Below are 19,611 nucleotides of genomic sequence, written 5' to 3' on the forward strand. Positions count from 1 at the left end.
CCCTTACATAAAATAGTGTGGTTTTTGCATATAACCTATGCACATCCTTCTGTACACTTTTTATTTATTTATTTTAGAGACAGGGTCTTGCTCACCAGGATACAGTACAGTGACTTCATCACAGCTCACTGCAACCTCAAACTCCTGGGCTCAAGGATCCTCCTGCCTCACCCTCCTGAGTAGCTGGGACTACAGGCGTGCACGACCACACCTGGCTAATTTTTTTTAGTTTTTGTAGAGATGGGGGTCTTGTTATTACCTAGGCTGGTCTCGAACTCCTGGCCTTTAGAGATCTTCCCACCTCGGCCTCTCAAAGTACAAGGATTACAGGTGTGAGCCACATGGCAATGTAGGAGATATTTCATATTCCAGTGGAAACTATCTCTCCAAATAGGCATCCTGGGGCGATGATGAGAGAGGAAGAGTTCTTTCATTCTAAGCCTTTAGCAAGTGAGTAATAGAAGGGAAGGTGGGACCAAACTCCAATACTACAGAGATGAGAACACAGATGACTTTAACTTTTAGGAAGTCTCTAAGGGAAAATTTCAGAACCTGAAGTCAGATATGGTTTGTTTAGGTCTCACATGTGAGGGCTCACTTTAAAAGGAAGACTCAGGGATTCAATTTTGAAGCTCTAAGCATAAAAGATCTCTTTAATAAGTTAGTCAGAATGAAATCAGTCCTCATTACAGGAATTTCAAACAGCGTAACAATTCAGTTAAGGCCTGACCTGGACCAGGAGGAGATCAGCCCTATTCCTTTCTGGGTTCCAGCAAACCACTCTCAATTACCATTAGGCTTTCCCTGTTCCTGTATGAAGCCACAAATACTGTCATCTGGGAAAAGTATTTTTTTTTTTTTTTGGAGACAGAGTCTTGCTATGTCATCCTGGGTAGAGTACACAGTGGTGTCATTATAGTTCCCTGTAACCTCAAACTCCTGGGCTAAAGTGATCCTGCAGCCTCAGCCTTCAAAATAGCTGGGACCACAGGCATGCACCACCACGCCCGTCCCAGTTTTCTATTTTTGGTAGAGATGAGGTCTCACTATTGCTCAGTCTGGTCTCAAACTCATTAGCTCAAGCAATCCTTCCACCTCCGCCTCCCATAGTGGCAGGATTACAGGCGTGAGCCACCACGCCTATACCAAAGGGAAGTTTTTAACTGAATTTTGCCAACAAAGTAAAAGAACATAAAGTGGCCCATTATTTCAACACCAATAACTCTGATACTTGGTAGCTTTGAGTGGGACATACCCAGAATGTGAAATCTGGTTGTATGTAAGAAATTGCTCTAATCTAATAACTGAAATTTATTGTTTTAGCTCTCTATTACTAGTAGTTTTTTTTTCTTCATATGTATCATTTGCTCCTTAAGAGAGTGATGTGTAATTGATTTCCATCCTCGAAGGCAAGCAAAATTTTTATTACTAGGGTCACTTTTGACCTTCTCTGAACCAATCCAGCTTTGTTATTTTGTTTACATTTTTCCAGATCCTTATAGTGCCTTTGGGACTAAGACTCATTGGCCAATTAATCTTCTTTTTTTTTTTTTTGGAGACAGTGTCTCTCTCTTTTGCCCAGGCTACAGTGCAATGGCATCATCATAGCTCACTGCAACCTCAAACTCCTGGGCTCACGTGATCCTCTTGTCTTAGCCTACCAAGTAGCTGGGACTACAGGTATATGTCGCCACACTTGTTAATTTTTCTTTCTTTTTTTTTTTTTTGTAGAGACAGGGCCTCACTATTGCCCAGGCTAGACTCAAACTTCTGGCCTCAAGAGATTTTCCCACTTCAGTCTCCCAAAGTGTTAGGATTACAGGCGTGAGCCACTGTGCCTGGTCCAGGCCCATTAATTTTAACCTGGCTACAGAAAAAACTCAGAGCTAAACTTTATACTCTTTTATAATAACTGTATTAGCTTGGGTGGCTGGTATGTTTGCTTTATCTTTTTCTACTACGAATGCAAAGCCATATTACATCCATGACTTCTGAAAGCTTTAAATACTCTTTGAAATGAATACACTCTGCATTACAAAAACACAGCCACACGCCTGTAATCCTAGCTCTCTGGGAGGCCGAGGCAGGCGGATTGTTTGAGCTCAGGAGTTAGAAACCAGCCTGAGCAAGAGTGAGACCCCGTCTCTACTAAAGTTAGAAAGAAATTAATTGGACAACTAAAAATATATAGAAAAAAAATTAGCCGGGCATAGTGGCGCATGCCTGTAGTCCCAGCTACTCGGGAGGCTGAGGCAGGAGGATCGCTTGAGCCCAGGAGTTTGAGGTTGCTGTGAGTTAGGATGACGCCACGGCACTCGAGCCCGGGCAACACAGTTGAGACTCTGTCTCAAAAAACAAAAAAAAACAAAAAAAACAAAAAACACAGCCACTACAGCCCCCTATTTGAAACTTTCTGGCTACTATTTTCTTTGTCACTTTGCTTTTCAGATTCTTCTTAGAACCCCTCTATATATCCTACTTCTCCTCTTTCAAACCATTAACTGTGAACAGTTTGTTTACTTTTCTCCATTTTTGGAAAGGTGCATATCACATCATTTAATCCCAGACCTTCTAACTAGCATAATCATTATCCTTTTTTTAATCAGCATCTTTGAACATACTAAAGTAAAATACATCTTAAGGGAGTTCAAAACTAGGGGTATTCATCATTGTGCACTGAAGGGGCCATGCATAAGGGGACAAAAATTCAGATCATAGACATTGCTATAATAAATATACTACAATTTTATAGAAGATGGGCCATAAAGGGTCCTGAGGTAACAAAATAAGTATTTTAAAGCAATTTTCCAACACATGAAAGTCAAATAAATGTCTTGAGAAACGGGTGCTTTATCTAATTTGCACAAAGATTATAAGCTAGTAGAGGCTCTGTTCTGAGTAATTTTCCAGGACCACCACCAACCTCCAGAACCCAACCCAACCCAATCTGAAACACTGCACAGTCATTTTCTGCTCCCCTTATCTTATTACCAAGTTCTAGAGGACTTCCACAGCCCTTCTAGATGTGATTTTCCTTTCAATTTTTCATGCCGCAATGTTAGTCCTGGCCCTCATACTTCGTGGTCAGCCATTTTCTCCAATGCCCTGATCGTTATTCTTCTGAAACTACTACTTATTATTATATATACCTATTTGCATATATACACACAAAAGTCCTATAGTTATAACAGCTACCACTTCTACCATGTGCTTAACACTATGTACTCATTTAATCCCCAAACTCTGAGAATCAGGTACAACTATTATCCCAATTTTGCAGATGTAAAAATTGAGGCTTAGAGACATCAAACGAATAACTAAGGCCACAAAGTGAATAATCAGAACTGACACTTAAATCAGCTGATAATCACCACGTAGATTTTATCATGTCCCTTGATAAGTTGGTGCTTATCAAGAGCCTCTTTAAATCCAACCCTGTTCACAGGCTGCCAGGTCTCCCAGTATTTAGCTCCCTGGCCTTAGAGCTTCTGTGGTACTTGCTATTGAGCTTAGTAAACACAAAAGTTCTTTCTTTTACAAGGTTTGCTATATTTCATTTTCAAATCTTTAAGAAATAAAACCTTTTCATTCATCTTTTCCAATCAGTCTTCCCAGGCTGGTAACATCTGACTAAAAACAAAATGAAATCTACTGAGTCCTGATGTCAACAGACACTACACTTCCAGAAAATAATCAGAGCTACATTTGAGTACTCAATGCATCCAATCCTAAGGGCTTAACATGTATTAACCAAATGCATTCTCACAGCAATCCTATGTAGGTACTGTCATCAACTCCTTTTTCAGATGAAAGTGAAATGAGGCTTAGATCACAAAGCTAATAAGAAAAGCTGGGATTTGAACTTGGGCAGTTAGGCTCTAAAGCTTGGGGTTGTAACACTACCCCATGATGCCTCCCATTTCTATTTCTATTATCACATGGAGTTAGTGCCATACACTATGAATGATATATAAAAGAATACAATCCATGTTCTTTTTGTTAAATTTACCATCTAAGAAAACTTTTCTTATGGAAAATATTGGGAAGATGACAATGATAACATAGTCATTTTATAGACTGGCTTACATATGGTAGCAACATGTAGGTAACTTAAGACGCTTAACTTTCAAGGAAATGCATGGTGCGGAAATAATCTTAAAGTTATCTGGGCAATCATACAACATTTCTATATAACTACATAGTTGTGTACCTTATGCAATTATTTTACTACATTGTTTCCATATAATTTCATTTGTTTTTAAACTGCCTCTTTCCCTGGCTAATAAGTTCCTGGCAGGTAGAAGAGATTACTGAATGTTGTCCTTTATGACCTGTAAGAGCAGAGTCTAGTGTTCCACAGCAACTGATACTCTGTGAATGTCAGATGGCAAATGTGAAAACAGAAACACTAGACAATTATTACAAGCACTATGGCATGACAACTCATAGGTTGTTTTTAAAATAAGTAACATGCAAAAGAATGAATGCTTTTTAAAAAAGACAGGGACAAGATCAGAGACTGAGTAAATGTATCCATGCTGGTGAAGCACTAACCCAATGCATAGTGACCACATGCACTGACATCACTTGGACTGTCAATGTTGATTCTGATCCCTCTATCTCCTCCAATCAATAAAAGCCATCCCTGAAAGGGAATCAGCATTTGCCAGTCCCTGGTCATTGGCAATGCCACCTTCTACCTGTTGCTACAGAAGCATAGCCACAATGATTGGTGAGGGGGTTTTCTGTCCCGGCAAAGCTAGCAACAAAGTAAAGATACTCACGAACATATCTAAGCTAACTAATTCTGAATTTATTTTACTAACTAGACTTCTAAACTGCACTGCTTTCTTTATTCATAAAATAAACTGGCACCCAAATACTTTTTTCACATGCTTAAGGCTTCACTTTTCACCTAATCAGTACTGACCATGCCACAGAAAAGTTATACTTTTAAAAGAATGTTTATGCATAAAAAAGGACTGCACACCTGGATAGCCTCCTGAGACCCAACATCTCACTGTCATGAGTGTTCCTGGGAAAGCAGAAACAAACATTACATGTGAAGAGAAACAAAACAAGCAACATTGGAGGGTATAAACCAAATATGGTTGAGAAAAAAGAGAATTATTCAGTCCAAAGGCTAAAAGATAGTAATACTTGGAACATTTCAACACAGAAGACAGAAGGTGGATATTTGGGTATAGAGTAGGGGGAAAAGAATGCCATTCCCAGAATGAAGAGAACATACCCATATTCAATTTTTCTCATGCTCTTTGGTATTAAAAAAATAAAGCAAAAGTAGAATCACACACAATACTTAGGAGTCAAGTGGCACTTGGAATACTTGGCCCTCATCTCTATGGCCAAACTTAGCTTAACCTAGGCTGCTGTTTGCCTGACTTCTGGAGAAGTCTATTTCTTATTACCAAAATCTCTTAACTACCTTCTATAAGGCTCATCATGTTAATTCCTTTGTCATAGTCTGAAGTATAGGAATTAATTCTCTCAATCTTTTAACATCCACTCATGCCTGCATTTCAAATCCAGGTTTGTTCTTTTATTACTTTAGCAGATGGTTTATATTTGTCCTTCTCTTATTTGTGTTTTCCCCTTCATTGTACAAAACACTTCCTAGGAAAACTGTTCATAAAGACTTTTTGTCTGAAGTGGAATTTTATTATTTCAAGAACATAAAGCTCAGTTTTCTTTTTACAGGAGGTTTTAGGACAGTAACTTTCATTTAATCTACTTGAGTGTCCCACAAACTATAAGCCATAGAGATATATAATTTTTAAAGATATGGCCTGGGCTAATGCTTCCTTGGAACTGTTTTCTTAACATTCAATTAATTTAAGATCTCTCTTTTCATCCAGTGTTGGCACTAATTGTACCATCACTTTTGCCTCCATTACCTTCTTTTGCCTGAGAAGTTTTAATCTTTGATTGGTGACTGATCTGGAAAACACAGGTGATGCTGTAGTAGAGTAATATAATTACACTCAAAGATGTTCTTGATTTGATGTCTTTGATCTGATTTCATACTTTTCCTCCGTTGTCCCTGGTATAACAAGGAATTAAGAACTTGGAAGGATGAAATTCATAGGCCAGTAATGGAGGAGACTCACATCTCAGGGTACACCAATCAATTTAGTTACCATGACAAAGTTATTTTCAATGCTGAAAAATTCTCTCAATGCTATTTATAAGAGGGAAAGATAGGACAGCTTCTCTTTTCTAAAGGACTTTTTAAAATCTTCTGATCTTAGTAGATTGCTTAATGCATGTACAGAACTGTCAAGAGTCACTAATGACTTCATTCAATTTTGAATCTGTCATGTCCTGCTATTAGTGATTAGCTTATTCCTTGTTTAAGGTATTCTCTCTGTATTGACAGTTGCTGCAAAGATGGTAAGACAGTTATGCTTGAGGAAGAATACAGTGTTCTACAATGATCAGGCCAGAGAAACTCCGAGTGGAAGACGTAGACAAAACAAATGGTCTTGCATGATTCCTTACAGGAGTCCAACTTCAGAATTTCATAGTAAGATCCCCTTCCACAAAACCCATGAGAGGAAGAAAGAGTTAGGGAAGCTGAGAGAAAGGCTAGAGAGGAAAAAAACCCAAATATCTAGCTTAGCATTCCATGGGCTATAAGAAGTTATGATTTGGTATTTAACAATCTGATATTCTTAAAATGGCAAATAAAGATCAGGTTAACACAAACAAAGGAGTAAGAGCAATGACTAACTTCCCTGAGGTGGTACTACAGAATTTCTCCTTACTTTTCTTAATTCATATATTACCCTTTATAATTTACCATGTAGAAATTACCTAAATTAGATTAAGAGGCACTCTTCAAATGCCACATTAAAAAAATAACCTGGATGGCAAAAATAACATGCTTTGCCAAGCTACATATGTAGTTGTCATTTTCATCTGTGTCCTCTAAAACCAATATGGTATTTGTACAAAAAAAGTTACTCATCCATTTTATAAATGAATTATAAAAGAAGACATCAAATATTTAAAGCTTATAATAGAATTCACATTTGATAGCTTAAAAAAAGCCATTTGTCTGCACTTATCTAAAAAAATATAAATAGGAACTGAGATGTCTCCAGCTATAAGAAGAGCATATACCTTTTTCTTTTGGCACTACCAGTATCAGAGGTGGCTGAAGAGATCATGCTGTCTCCGTCCTCAATGTCGTCTCTCCTAGCAAGCTCTTTCTTCTTTGCCTAAAACAGAGCAGATCCCAGGAGTCAAGCTCATTCCGCTGAATACTCCTATGAATACATGAACGTTAAAGAGCCGATTCACTCAGAAAGGTACAACCACGTGTAGGATACACAAAATTAGAGTCACTAAACATTTTCAATAACCCAATTTAACAAAAGCCTGCATGACAAAAAAGTAGGTTAAAAAAGTGGATCCACAGAGTTGAGGAATCAATGCTAGCTAGAGCATTTAAGACTACAAAGGGTGCTGAGTGGTTAAAAGCACTGAGGCAAGTTGTAGGGGCATCTTGCTCTGGTGGCCATATTTAAGTAAAACCAACCCAAAGAGGGCCCTTTCATACTCCCAACTTGTAAGGGGCAGTGTAGTTAAGAATAAAGTTTACTGTGAGAAGTGAAAGAAGATCTACTTTTCGACACATACATTTTTAAAGACCTCTGCCAAATGGAGCTGAAAGTCCAAGCACAGTAGGCTTAGGGAATATACACAGACTACTGAAAAGGTAATACCTGAAAGTCATAGCACTAAGGATCACAGTGTTCATCATAAAAAACGAAGACTCTGTGGGTGATCTAAAATTGCCTTTGTTGCTTCCTTGCTCTGAGATTGTCTTTCCAGAAAGATTCTACCAAAAACTGTCACACAGACCCAATTTCTATTTCATACCTACCTTTTTGTCTTAAAACCCCTAGATGACCCATGACCTCAGATGTCCTCCAAGGGGTTCTCTCAGAGGTGACGTGTTAAACTCACGACCACTATACAATGATTAATTAGCTTCAGAGGTCCTTTCTCTTAGGACTAGTCCTAATTTAACAGAAACAAAGTCTACAACCGAAGGAGTAAAACCTAAATGATGGAATATCATCTGTCAATACAGGGTAATGTTCTGAAAATCCTAAAATTACCCCCCAGGGACAAATTCCTGCTTCCTCCTCTCAGAAAGCTAACCCTGTCTAAACTATTATTTCTCCTATATATTGCCTTGACAACTCTAAAATAATATTCAGCAGTACTTATGGTTGAAATGAATGATGTGATATTGCTGGGGGCGGAAATCACACTTCTTAAAAGAACACACTAAAAAGTGAAATTATTTTAATCATACATACAATAAACTTAGCAAACCCAAGATCATACCTGCATAACTTGCTGTAATTTTAGAACTCTCTTGTAGATGGCTGAATTTGGAACGTTATAGCGTTTGGCATTTTCAAACATTAAATTCAGATCACACTCCAAATGATCTAAAGTTTCATATTCTTGGTTCTTCAGCTTTGTTCTGTGAAAGACAAACATAGGCTAGAATTTTCCATTATGAAAATTATGAAAACATTCTTCCTGAAAGTCCAATGTAAAAATTTTGACATGCACTAGATGGTATCTTTATTAGGAATACTGGTTAGAAACTTGAAAATGACTTTCAAGATATAAAGGAGGTAAAAGCACCATTACCTTTAAGCAATATGAAAGTTTACTTGAAAATTCAAAAGAATAAGCTAAAACACTATAAGAGTAAGAGGACGGGGCCGGGCCCGGTGGCTCATGCCTATAATCCTAGCACTCTGGGAGGCCGAGGCGGGTGGATCGTTTGAGCTCAGGAGTTCGAGACCAGCCTGAGCAAGAGCGAGACCCCGTCTCTACCAAAAATAGAAAGAAATTAGCTGGACAACTAAAACTACATAGAAAAAATTAGCTGGGCATGGCAGTGCATGTCTGTAGTCCCAGCTACTCGGGAGGCTGAGGCAGCAGAATTGTTCAAGCCCAGGAGTTTCAGGTTGCAGTGAGCTGTGATGACACCACTGTACTGTACCCAGGGCGACAGAGTGAGACTCTGTCTCCAAAAAAAAAAAAAATTCCAAAATCATATTCAGATACTTTGTAGTCCTTAAAGACATAAGAATATTAAAGACCACCTCTGGGATGAAGCAAAAAACAACTTAGCACAAATTCATCTCTTGGTACCAGCTGTGTAGCTAGCGCCTAGTGTTTAAATTCAGCCTCCTGTCTATTCAAAGGGTAAAGTGCTAAGTGTTCTCAACACACAAAGAACAGAGAACCCAAACTTGTAAAGGACAACAATAATAAATCTGCAGATATTTACCAGACTAATGTAGCAGGGAGGACAAGGGTAGTGGTAGCAGGAAGAGGGAAGGGAAAAATGGGAAATAAAACATGGGTTGACAAATCCCACCACCGCAGAAGGTAGTATACGGAGCCTACACTATTTGGGTCCTGTTCACATGTCCATTTTTGTTGCTTTGGGGGACACTGTCTTCCTTCTACTAACAAATCTTCCCAGAACTATGCTGTATAACACAGTAGCCACTAGCCGTATGTGACTATTTATATTAAAATTAAACAAAATTTAACATCTAAGACCTTAGGTGAGCTAGACACATTTCAAGTGTTCAACAGACACACGTAACTAGTGGCTATCATATTGGACAAATGTAGATAATAAAACATTTCCACAATTGCAGAAAGTTCTATTGGATAGCACTGCCCTAGACTTCTTTCTTGCTCTGTATAGCACAAGGAAGGGGCCCCAGGCACAGCAATGCTCCTGTCAGGCACCACTTATTCAGTGTCCTTGGAAGGGAGTAGGACTAGACATCCTAAAAGCTGACCCTTCAGAACTTTCAAGTGCTACCAGCTAGGCCTCAGCCACTTCCAGAAAGCAAATTTTAAAAGGGGTGGGGGGAGGTGCAAGGTGTAGAACTATGGAACTTAACAAAGCAAAGTTTATACTGGCAAATTCCAACTTGGAAGAAGGTAGTGGGCAGAGGACTGAGCTGGCTAAGGATTTAATTTGTCTTCTTTTGAACTAAACTACTGTAATTAGATTATTTTAATTTTAAAAAAATGAAAGAGAAAAGAAATCAAGAACAAAAATTATTCAATTAAAACCTTAATTTCTGTTATTTTAATAGGGCCAAATAAACCAATTTTCTATATTCTCCTTGTATACAAGACCTCCAAAGTTTGGATTAAATAAAAGCACCACAAATCTTACTGCTCAAATGCTAAAAACAAAAGTTACAAATTTGAAATCATGAAACACACTGTTAGCCGCTCTTATTTCCCAGAATCCTGCAAGTACAAAAATTTGTACTACTACTATTTGTAAGCTTAGTTATCTGCCACGAAGACCAGCTTACCGTTACCTTGCCCACTTACGGTATTTTTATCTGCTTCTTGACTCTATCTGGGTATATTGCTACAAAATACTGTATTTTATATTACTTATTTCCTATTGTTTTTTAGCTTATTTTTAACTTAAATAAATAAGAAGATACAGCTGGGCCAATTAAGCTCTGTTTCTCTGTTCTTTTTTTTTTTTTTTTTTTGAGACAGTCTCTCACTGTGTTGCCTGGGCTAGAGTGCCGTGGCGTCATCCTAGCTCGCGGCAACCTCAAACTCCTGGGCTCAAGCGATCCTCCTGCCTCAGCCTCCCGAGTAGCTGGGACTACAGGCATGCGCCACCATGCCCGGCTAATCTTTTCTATGTATTTTTAGTTGTCCAATTAATTTCTTTTCTAATTTTAGTGGAGACGGGGTCTCGCTCTTGCTCAGGCTGGTTTTGAACTCCTGAGTTCAAACAATCCGCCTGCCTCGGCCTCCCAGAGAGCTAGGATTACAGGCGTGAGCCACCGCGCCCGGCCTGTTTTTCTGTTCTTTATACACAGGAACCCAAGAAATTTTTATTGATTTCCTGAAAGCACTACAAAAAATATCTTTGAAAATTTATAAGACGTAAGAAATGAGCTTGGAATGTATAGGTAATATCAAGATTCATAGAGACTGATTAAAAGATGGAACATAAAGCAAGTGATTTTAAACATACTCATTTGATTACAACTTGGGATTTTTAGTTAACTTTTCTTGAAAGTATCTATTCTTTAGAATGTTTTGAATTTTTATGGTTCTCTGAGAATACTGGTCACCTGTTCTCAATTTTTTATTTTAGGTCAAACCGACTTAAAAATGAGTTAAAAGTCCCATGAATTTTGTGTCTGTCTAGAAAATAAGGGTTTGACTTTCACAAATGTCATAGAGAGCCCACATATACTCTCCAGTATATCACTGATTTTTTTAGCTGTAACAGAATAGATAAAAAGTAAACTTGATATTGGAAAAGTCTTGGTAGAAAATGAGTGTTGAAGAAAAGGCTACTCCCCTCCCCTCCAATTTTATTGTGGTAAAATACAAGTTAACAAAAAATTTACCATCTTGACCATTTTTAAGTATACAGTTCAGCAGTATTAAATACACCCATAATGTTGTGCAACCATCATGACCATCAATATCCAGAACTCTTCTCATCTTGTAAGACTGAAACTCTGTACCCATGAAATAGTAACTCCCTATTCCCCGTGCTCCCAGCCCCTGGCAACCACCATTCTACTGCCTGTCTCTATGAGTTCTGGCTACTCTAAGTAGTACCTCATATAAGTAGAATTATACAGTATTTATCTTTTTGTGATTGTGTTATTTTACTTAGCATAATGTCCTTAAGGTTCATCCATGTTATAGCATGTCAGAATTTCCTTCCTTTTTAAGGCTGAAGAACATTCCATTTTATGTACATGCCATATTTTGCTTCGCCATTCATCCGTTGATCAATGGATACTTTAGTTGCTTCCATGTTTTACCTATTGTGAATAATGCTGCTGTGAACATAGGTTTACAGATACCTCTTTGAGATTCTGCTTTCAATTCTTTTGGGTATATAATCGAAGTGGAATTGCTGGATCATTTGGTAATTCTATGTTTAATTTTTTTTAGGAACTACCATAGTGTTTTCCATAGTAGCTATATACCATTTTACATTCCACACACACAAGGGTTCCAATTTCTCCACATCCTCCCTAACATTTGTCGTTTTTCTGTTTTTTGAAAGTAACCATCCTAATGGGTGTGAAGTGGTATCTCATTGTAGTTTTGATTTGCATTTTCCTAATAATTAGTGATGTTTAGCATCTTTTCATGTGCTTATTAGCCAGTCAACTGCATATTTTCTTTGGATAAATGTCCATTTATCCAAAATGTCCTTACCCAGTTTCGAAATTTTTTTTTTTTTGTGGTTGAGATTTCATACTATTTTTAATGATACTATGATGGTTTAAGTATTTTGTCTGGCTGAATTCCCAATGGTCACTTTAACATTTTCTAAATAGAAAAAGGAAACTAAGATGAACCATCTTTCAGGTATGGTTTCAGTTAATGAATTCTCCAAAAAACTGTCTATGCTTAGTGTAGGGGTTTAACTACAAATACAGAATTTAAATAGAGATTAATTGTCATAATTAAAACATTAATGAAAGCTGGAACTAATTAAACTAAAAAGCTTCTGCATAGCAAAAGAAATAATCAACAGAGTAAAGAGACAACCTACAGGATGGGAGAAAATATTTGCAAACCAGGTTTCCAACAAAGGACTAAATCCAGAATATACAAGGAACTCAAATTCAGAAAGAAAAAAAACAAACAACCCCCTTAAAAAGTGGGCAAATGATACAAACAGGCATTTTTCAAAAGAAGATATACAAATGGCCAAAAAACATATGAAAAAATGCTCGCCATCGCTAATCATCAGGGAAATGCAAATTAAAACCACAATGAGATACCAATTGGAATGGCCATTTAAAAAGGCAAAAACCAATAGATGTTGGGATGGATGCTTGAAAAGGGAACACTTATACACTGTTGGTGGGAATGTAAATTAGTACAACTTCTATGGGATCAGTATGGAGAGTTCTCAAAGAACTAAAAGTGGTTCTACCATTCGATCCTATAATCTTACTACTATCTAGCCAGAAGAAAAGAAATCATTGTATCAAAAAGATACCCATTTATCACAGCACTATTCACAATCACAAAGATATGGAATCAATCTAAGCACCTGCCCATCCAATGATGAGTGGATCAAGAAAATGTGGTGTATATGTACACCATGGAGTACTACTCAGCGATAAGAAAGAATGAAATAATGGCTTTTGCAGCAACTTGGATGGAACTAGAGGCCATTATATTATGTAACCTAGGAAAAGAAAAATAGATGCCACATGTTTTCACTTGAATTGATAAGTGGGAGTCTACAAGGGCACACAGAGTGGGATAACGGACACTGGAGACTCAAAAGAGGGAAGGATACGAGGGGGTGAGGGATGAAAAGTTACCTGTGGGGTACAATGGACACTACTAGGGTGATGGGTACACCAAAAGCCCAGACTCCACCACTAGATAATACATATATGTAATGGAATTCAACTTGTACGCCCTAAACCTATTAAAATAAAAATAAATAAATAAACAAACAAAATTATATGAACTTCTAGAAAAGGCAAAAAGTATTAATGAAAGGTATGGGCAGAAAGATGTACTTTTCGCAGTTGTAAGACAGATGAACAGTTAAAATGTGATGTAAAAAACATTTTTGCCTTTAATATTCTTATCCATTTTAGGGAGGAATATGTATGTGCAGGCTCAACCGCAAGAAAATAGATTTCTACTGAGTAATATAGAAGACTTCTTACCTGATCTGTTGTAGTGATATGGGCATTTTAATTTGCTGATAATAATCAGGATATTTTTTCTTTGAAGGCAAATGGAAAAAAGGTTCAGCTATTAGCTGCCCTTGGTTATTCCGACAGCTCCTAACTGTGTCATAAAGCTGATAAAAAGGATTTGAAACATCCATAAAGGAAGTGATGCTCTCTGCTTCTGACTCTCCCTCTTCATAACGTGCAGCTGGGAAGACCAAAAAAAGGTATAAATATATATAAGGAGAAAAAAGAAATAAAGAAAGAACCATACTTTAAAGTTCTTTTAACAACCTTCTGGATTGAGCTATGTATGTATGTTCAAGAATAATTATGTTAAAATAGTCTCTAACCTTCATTAAAGATCATGTTAAAAATGCTTAATATAATTGCATATTTAAAGAAATATTACATAGAAATAGAATGCTAAATAGCAAAAGTTACACCGGTTTAAAAGGTTGCAAAATAGTTTCTCTTTTTAAATGTGCTTTTTTCAGAGACTATTTACTATGCTTGGCCAAAAGGTGCAAGTAGCCATTCAGAGATTTCAGAACTAAAGCAGTAGCATGAAATTTATGATAGCATAAATTTAGATTGGGCTGAAACTGTCAGGCGTGATTTAGCCTTATGTCTTTGTGACTTTGCCCCACTGATCTATAACATCCCAGAGGAATGATATGTTCCCTTACTGAGGGAATTTCTAGGTAGAAGCTAATCATAAAAACACCAAAACAAATGAAACATGTAATCATTTTTAAAGAAATGCAAAATATATTGCTCATTTCCCTGAATTCATAGACAGTGTATCAGGATCATAATTTAAATTCTTCTTGGTGGATCAGAATAACCATAATTACTATGTATCCCAGGTAGGAACAATAATCATTTATTAAGTATTTAGATATGTGTTAAGAGCTTCATAATTACCAGTCAGTTAATCCTAACACCACCACACAAGATAGGTATTGTTATTTCTTTCTCAAATGAGAAAACTGGGCATACAAGGTTAATAATTTACATAAGATCAGTCACCCTATAAAGTAGCCAGAGGGGACTTGGATCCACAGGCATGGAGCTAGAAACAGATAAGGATTTGAAAGCAGTCTCTTCTGACTCCACTATCTCTGATCTTTTTCATGAAGAGCTCACACATCTTTTGTTGGATATGTACCTAGATACATATTTTGTTGCTACTGCAAACTATTATCTTTTTTAAAATTACATTTTCTTTTTGTGGCCATTTCCAGAAACGAAATGGATTTTTGTACAATGATCTTATAATCTAGCACCTTATTATTATTAGTTTAATAATTTATCTATAGAGTCTTTTGAGTACAAAACCAAAACACAACCTATCAACTGTAATTCTTATACATCTTTCTTCTTTTCTGATCCTGTACTTTCATTGTTGTCACTGTAGGCTGGGTAGTACTTTGATTAATGAGGTAACAGCATTCTTACCTTGTTTCTGTTGGTAAAGAGAATAGTGCTAACTCTTCTCCATTAAAAATGGAGATAACTCTTTATCAAGTTAGGAAAGATCTCCTATTTCCAGGTTGCTAAGAATTTTTATCATGAACGGGAACTGAAGCATTTATCAAATGCATTTGCTGAGTCAATCATGGTTTTACTCCTTTAATCTGTTAATGCGGTGAATACTACTTTTTAGTGTTTTCTAATGTTGAACCGACCTAGTATTCCTCGAATAAACCCAACTGTATCATCATATAGTATCTTTTCTATATACTGCTAAATACACTGTACTTATATTTTCTTTAATTTTGATATCTAGGTTATATTAGATTCACAGAATGAACTCGAGAGCTACTTATCTACTCTGCAGGAGTTTCTACAAAATTCTCAAATTTTTGGCCTACTATTTTCTATATAGGGAGATTTTTAACTGGCAATTTAATTTTTTTAATGATTCTATTGACTAATCAGCCTTTTTATTCTTGAATCAGTTTTAGGCATTTCTTATTTTCTAGGAATTTGTTCATCTAAATTTTAAAATTTATCTGCATAAAACTATTCATACATTCTCTTTTTAATTTCTGTATGTTCCTTCTTTCCCCCCAGTATGACTTGTGCCTTCTGTTTCTTTCTTGATAATATCAGACTTGCTTAATAAATTAAGAGTTTTAACAGAATAACTTTTTACTTATTATTAGTTGATATCTTAGCTGTAATGTGGTCAGAAACATGGTCTGTATAATAATCATTCACATTTGTTGAAATTTGTTTTTAAGCCTAAGTGCATGGTCAGTTTTTATAAATGGGAGCCTGGGAAGAATATGTACTCTAATTACAGAATATATGTATATTATATCAAACTGTGGTAGGTGGAATAAGGACCATGAAAACATATTCATGTCCTTAATCCACAGAACCTGTGAATGCTACCTTATATGGCAAAAGGGACTTGTCAGATGTGATTAAGTCAAAAATATTGACATGGGGAGATTAATCTGAATTAATCTCTGGATCATGTGGGTGGGCACCAAATGTCATCACAAGGGTCCTTATAAGAGGGAGGGAGGAAAGAAGTTCAAGGAGGGAAGATGGACTAACAGATTCAGAGGTTAGAGTGCTGTGTTTTGAAGATGGAGGAAGGGGCCAGGAGCCAAGGAATACAGGTAGCTTCTAGAAGCTAGAAAAGGTAAGGAAACAGATTCTTCCCCAGAACATGGAGAAGGAACATTATTAGCCTGCTGACACCTTGATTTTAGACTTCTGACCTCCTGAACTGTAAAAGAGTAAATTTGCATTGTTTTAAGCCACTAAGTCTGTGGTAATTTGTGTCAGCGCAATAGGAAACATGCTTATGAAGAAATGTGTTCAAACCTCAGTCTTCACTGGTATTCTGTCTGCTTATCTAACAATTGAGGGAAGGGGGCTCCCACTCAAAGTGTAGTGTTTTCAATTTCTCGATAAAGTTCCATCTGCTTGTTTTACATATTTTGAGCTCTTTTAGAATTTATCTTCCTGATGAAATAAACCTTTTACCATTATGACATGAATCCTTTTTATTTTTGTAATGATCTCTGTTTGGAAGTCCATCTTGTTGGAAGTCAGTGTAGTTACTCTTTGGTTATTTGCTTGGTATATCTTTTTTCCATCCTTTTACATTCAACTTTCCTATTTTTTATATTTAAGATATGTCTCTTGTAACCAGTATATAACCTAATTTTTTAAAAATCCAATCTGAAACTGTTTTAATTGGCAAATTTAGGCCATTAATACTGATCTAATTTCTAACATAATTTTTAGGCTTGTTTCCCTCATCTTTATGTTTTCTACCTCTCCCACCTTTTCTGTTTGTTTTGTTGCCTTGTCTTATTTTTGTTGGTGGAGTAAGGACTGAAGGTTTTATCTGTTTTTCTTATTCTATCCCCCACTCTATATGTCTATTCTTATAGTGACTGCCACTAGGTGCTCCATCTTCCTCCACTTACCCACCAGGGCCTCAGCTGCACAGTGTAGTTTACCTCTAAAATGAATCGCCTTAAAAAGCCAGGTGACATCTTTTGAATTCTTATTCCTGCTGTCTACGGGCTTTTCCCTGTTGCTCTAACATCACCAGTTTTCCCTTCTTTGCTATTTTCACTGTACCTATCCCTAAGTTGTTTCCAAGGGCAGAAAGGAGAAAGCAAAATACATTAGAATCTTGACTAAATTACAAAATAAACAGGTTCTGAATGACAGCCTGAGGGATCTACTACAAACAAAGTTGGTTGGCATCTACTTTGTTTTCTTACAGCTGAGTTAACTACATAAGAATCCTCCTGTCACAAATGTACTATTAGATAAAAAATATGCAATAAATGGTTTTTAAGAATCTTATAAATGGTATGGTTTTCCTTTAATTTGTTATGATACCATAAAGCTAATGAAGTAATAAAATTAGGAGAAAATCTAAACATAAAATGTGTGTCACTTTTACAATCTGTGAAAAACAAAGCTAACAATACATGAGTGGATTAATAAAATGTGGTATATGTGTACCATGGAGTACTACTCAGCCACAAAAAAACAATGGTAATCTAGCACCTCTTGTATTATCCCAGACAGAGCTGGAGCCCATTCTACTAAGTGAAGTTATCATAAAAATGGAAAAACAAGCACCACATGTACTCACTATCAAATTGGTATTAACTGATCAACATTTACGTCCACACATAGTAGTAACATTCACTGGGTGTCGGGCAGGTGGGAGGGAGGTGGAAGGGATGGGTATATTCACACCCAATGGGTGCGGTGCGCACTGTCTGGGGGATGGACACACTTGAAGCTCTGACTTGGGTGGGGCAAAAGCAATACATATAACCTAACCATTTGTACACCTGTAATATGCTGAAATAAAAATAAAAAAAAAAAAAGATAAATTTTTTTTGTGTGTGTGGACACAGAGTCTCACTCTGGCACCCCAGCTAGAGTACGGTGGCATTGTCATAGCTCACTGCAACCTCCAACTCCTGGGCTCAAGTGATCTTCCTGCCTCAGCCTCCCAAGTTGCTGCGACTACAGATGCCCAGCTTATTTTTCTATTTTAAATAGAGACAGGGTCTCACCCTCACTCAAGTTGGTTTTGAACTCCTGAGCTCAAGCAATTCTCCTACAGCGCTAAGATTACAGGTGTGAGCCACCATGCCCGGCCTCAAAAAGATAAATTTTCTTTCAGTTTTGGTAAGACCAGGCCCAAGTAAAAACAAACAAAAAAAAATCCACTGAATAATTCTGTAGGTAAGTGTGTCAAAAACTTAAATTTATTCCTAATAGTCCATAGTGATTATCAAATTTCTATAGACTTAAAAATACTTCAAAAATAATTATTTTAATAATTCAATTCAAAAATAAGATACAACTAGAGAAATCTGGTGTGTCATATTTGATTATAAAATTGAAAGTTATGCTGGAATAATTTAATGAAACAAATTTTACCTCTACACAAAAATATGTGCAGTAAAGTAAAAATATTTACACTTAAAAGAAAGACAATGAAATCAACTGCTATCCTTCAGGTTCCTATTTATTAACAAATTGTATTCTCTTACATTGATTTCTAGTGCCCAATATTCTTTGTTGGACTTGTTTAAATAACCATTTACCACACTGCTCTGATTATAATTTATATCTTTAAATCATAAACTCTAGCCAAGAAGAAATTGTAGTCTACTGAAAATATAAGCCAACAGTCTGAAAATCTAACATGATACAGATTTCTCTTTAAGATTTCCTAATGGTTTCACTAGTATTATTTATCATTATAGGTTTTAAACCAGGATCTGCTAGGTTATTGCTTGTTTTTGCAGAAGTATTTATCTACCCAGATATGAGCTTTAACACAAAATAAAGCAATAAGCTTTGGTAAGTTTGCTAACCAGAGTATAATCAAATGATACAAAATAATAGCATGTACTCCAAATCCAAGAGACTCCAGGCTGGACCAAAGTCACTCTAACTTCCCTTAGCCAAAAGAATCCATTGAGAAGGCATGTAACTAGTCACAACCTAATGCCTACCAGCTAAAGCAGCATCCTCTTCACTTTCTGAGCCATACTGAAGTGCCATGGTAATTGCTGATAAACGACCCCCCTGGACTGCTCTTTTATTACTACAAAGAAAAACAAGCAATTAGCAGACAGGAAAAGACATTTTAAAAATTAGGCTACTTTACAGGAAATAGGAACTGTTAACAAAGCATTAATATCAAAGTAAAACAATTTCAATTCAATTGCCTCCTCAGTTTATCTCTGTACTTTTTAATATTCCTCATAATCTTAGCCAAGAAAGTAATTTTTTTTTCTTTCACAAAAGAGGGAGTGGT

At 36.6% G+C, this 19,611-nt stretch overlaps 1 protein-coding gene across 1 annotated transcript in view; it reads right to left on the reverse strand.

Moving 5' to 3' along the window:
• Window positions 1-19,611, reverse strand: part of PBRM1 (polybromo 1) — a 141,902-nt gene that overhangs the window by 82,558 nt on the left and 39,733 nt on the right. Inside the window, exons 11-14 of the mRNA XM_012661922.1 lie at window positions 19,307-19,398; window positions 13,779-13,992; window positions 8,380-8,521; window positions 7,144-7,241 (exon numbers count right to left, since the gene is read on the reverse strand). Coding sequence (XP_012517376.1) covers window positions 7,144-7,241; window positions 8,380-8,521; window positions 13,779-13,992; window positions 19,307-19,398 — 546 coding nt within the window. The remainder of the gene's footprint in view (window positions 1-7,143; window positions 7,242-8,379; window positions 8,522-13,778; window positions 13,993-19,306; window positions 19,399-19,611) is intronic.

Source organism: Propithecus coquereli, unplaced genomic scaffold (genome assembly GCF_000956105.1).
Source record: "Propithecus coquereli isolate 6110/MARCELLA unplaced genomic scaffold, Pcoq_1.0 Scaffold1, whole genome shotgun sequence".
Classification (NCBI taxonomy): Eukaryota; Metazoa; Chordata; class Mammalia; order Primates; family Indriidae; genus Propithecus; species Propithecus coquereli.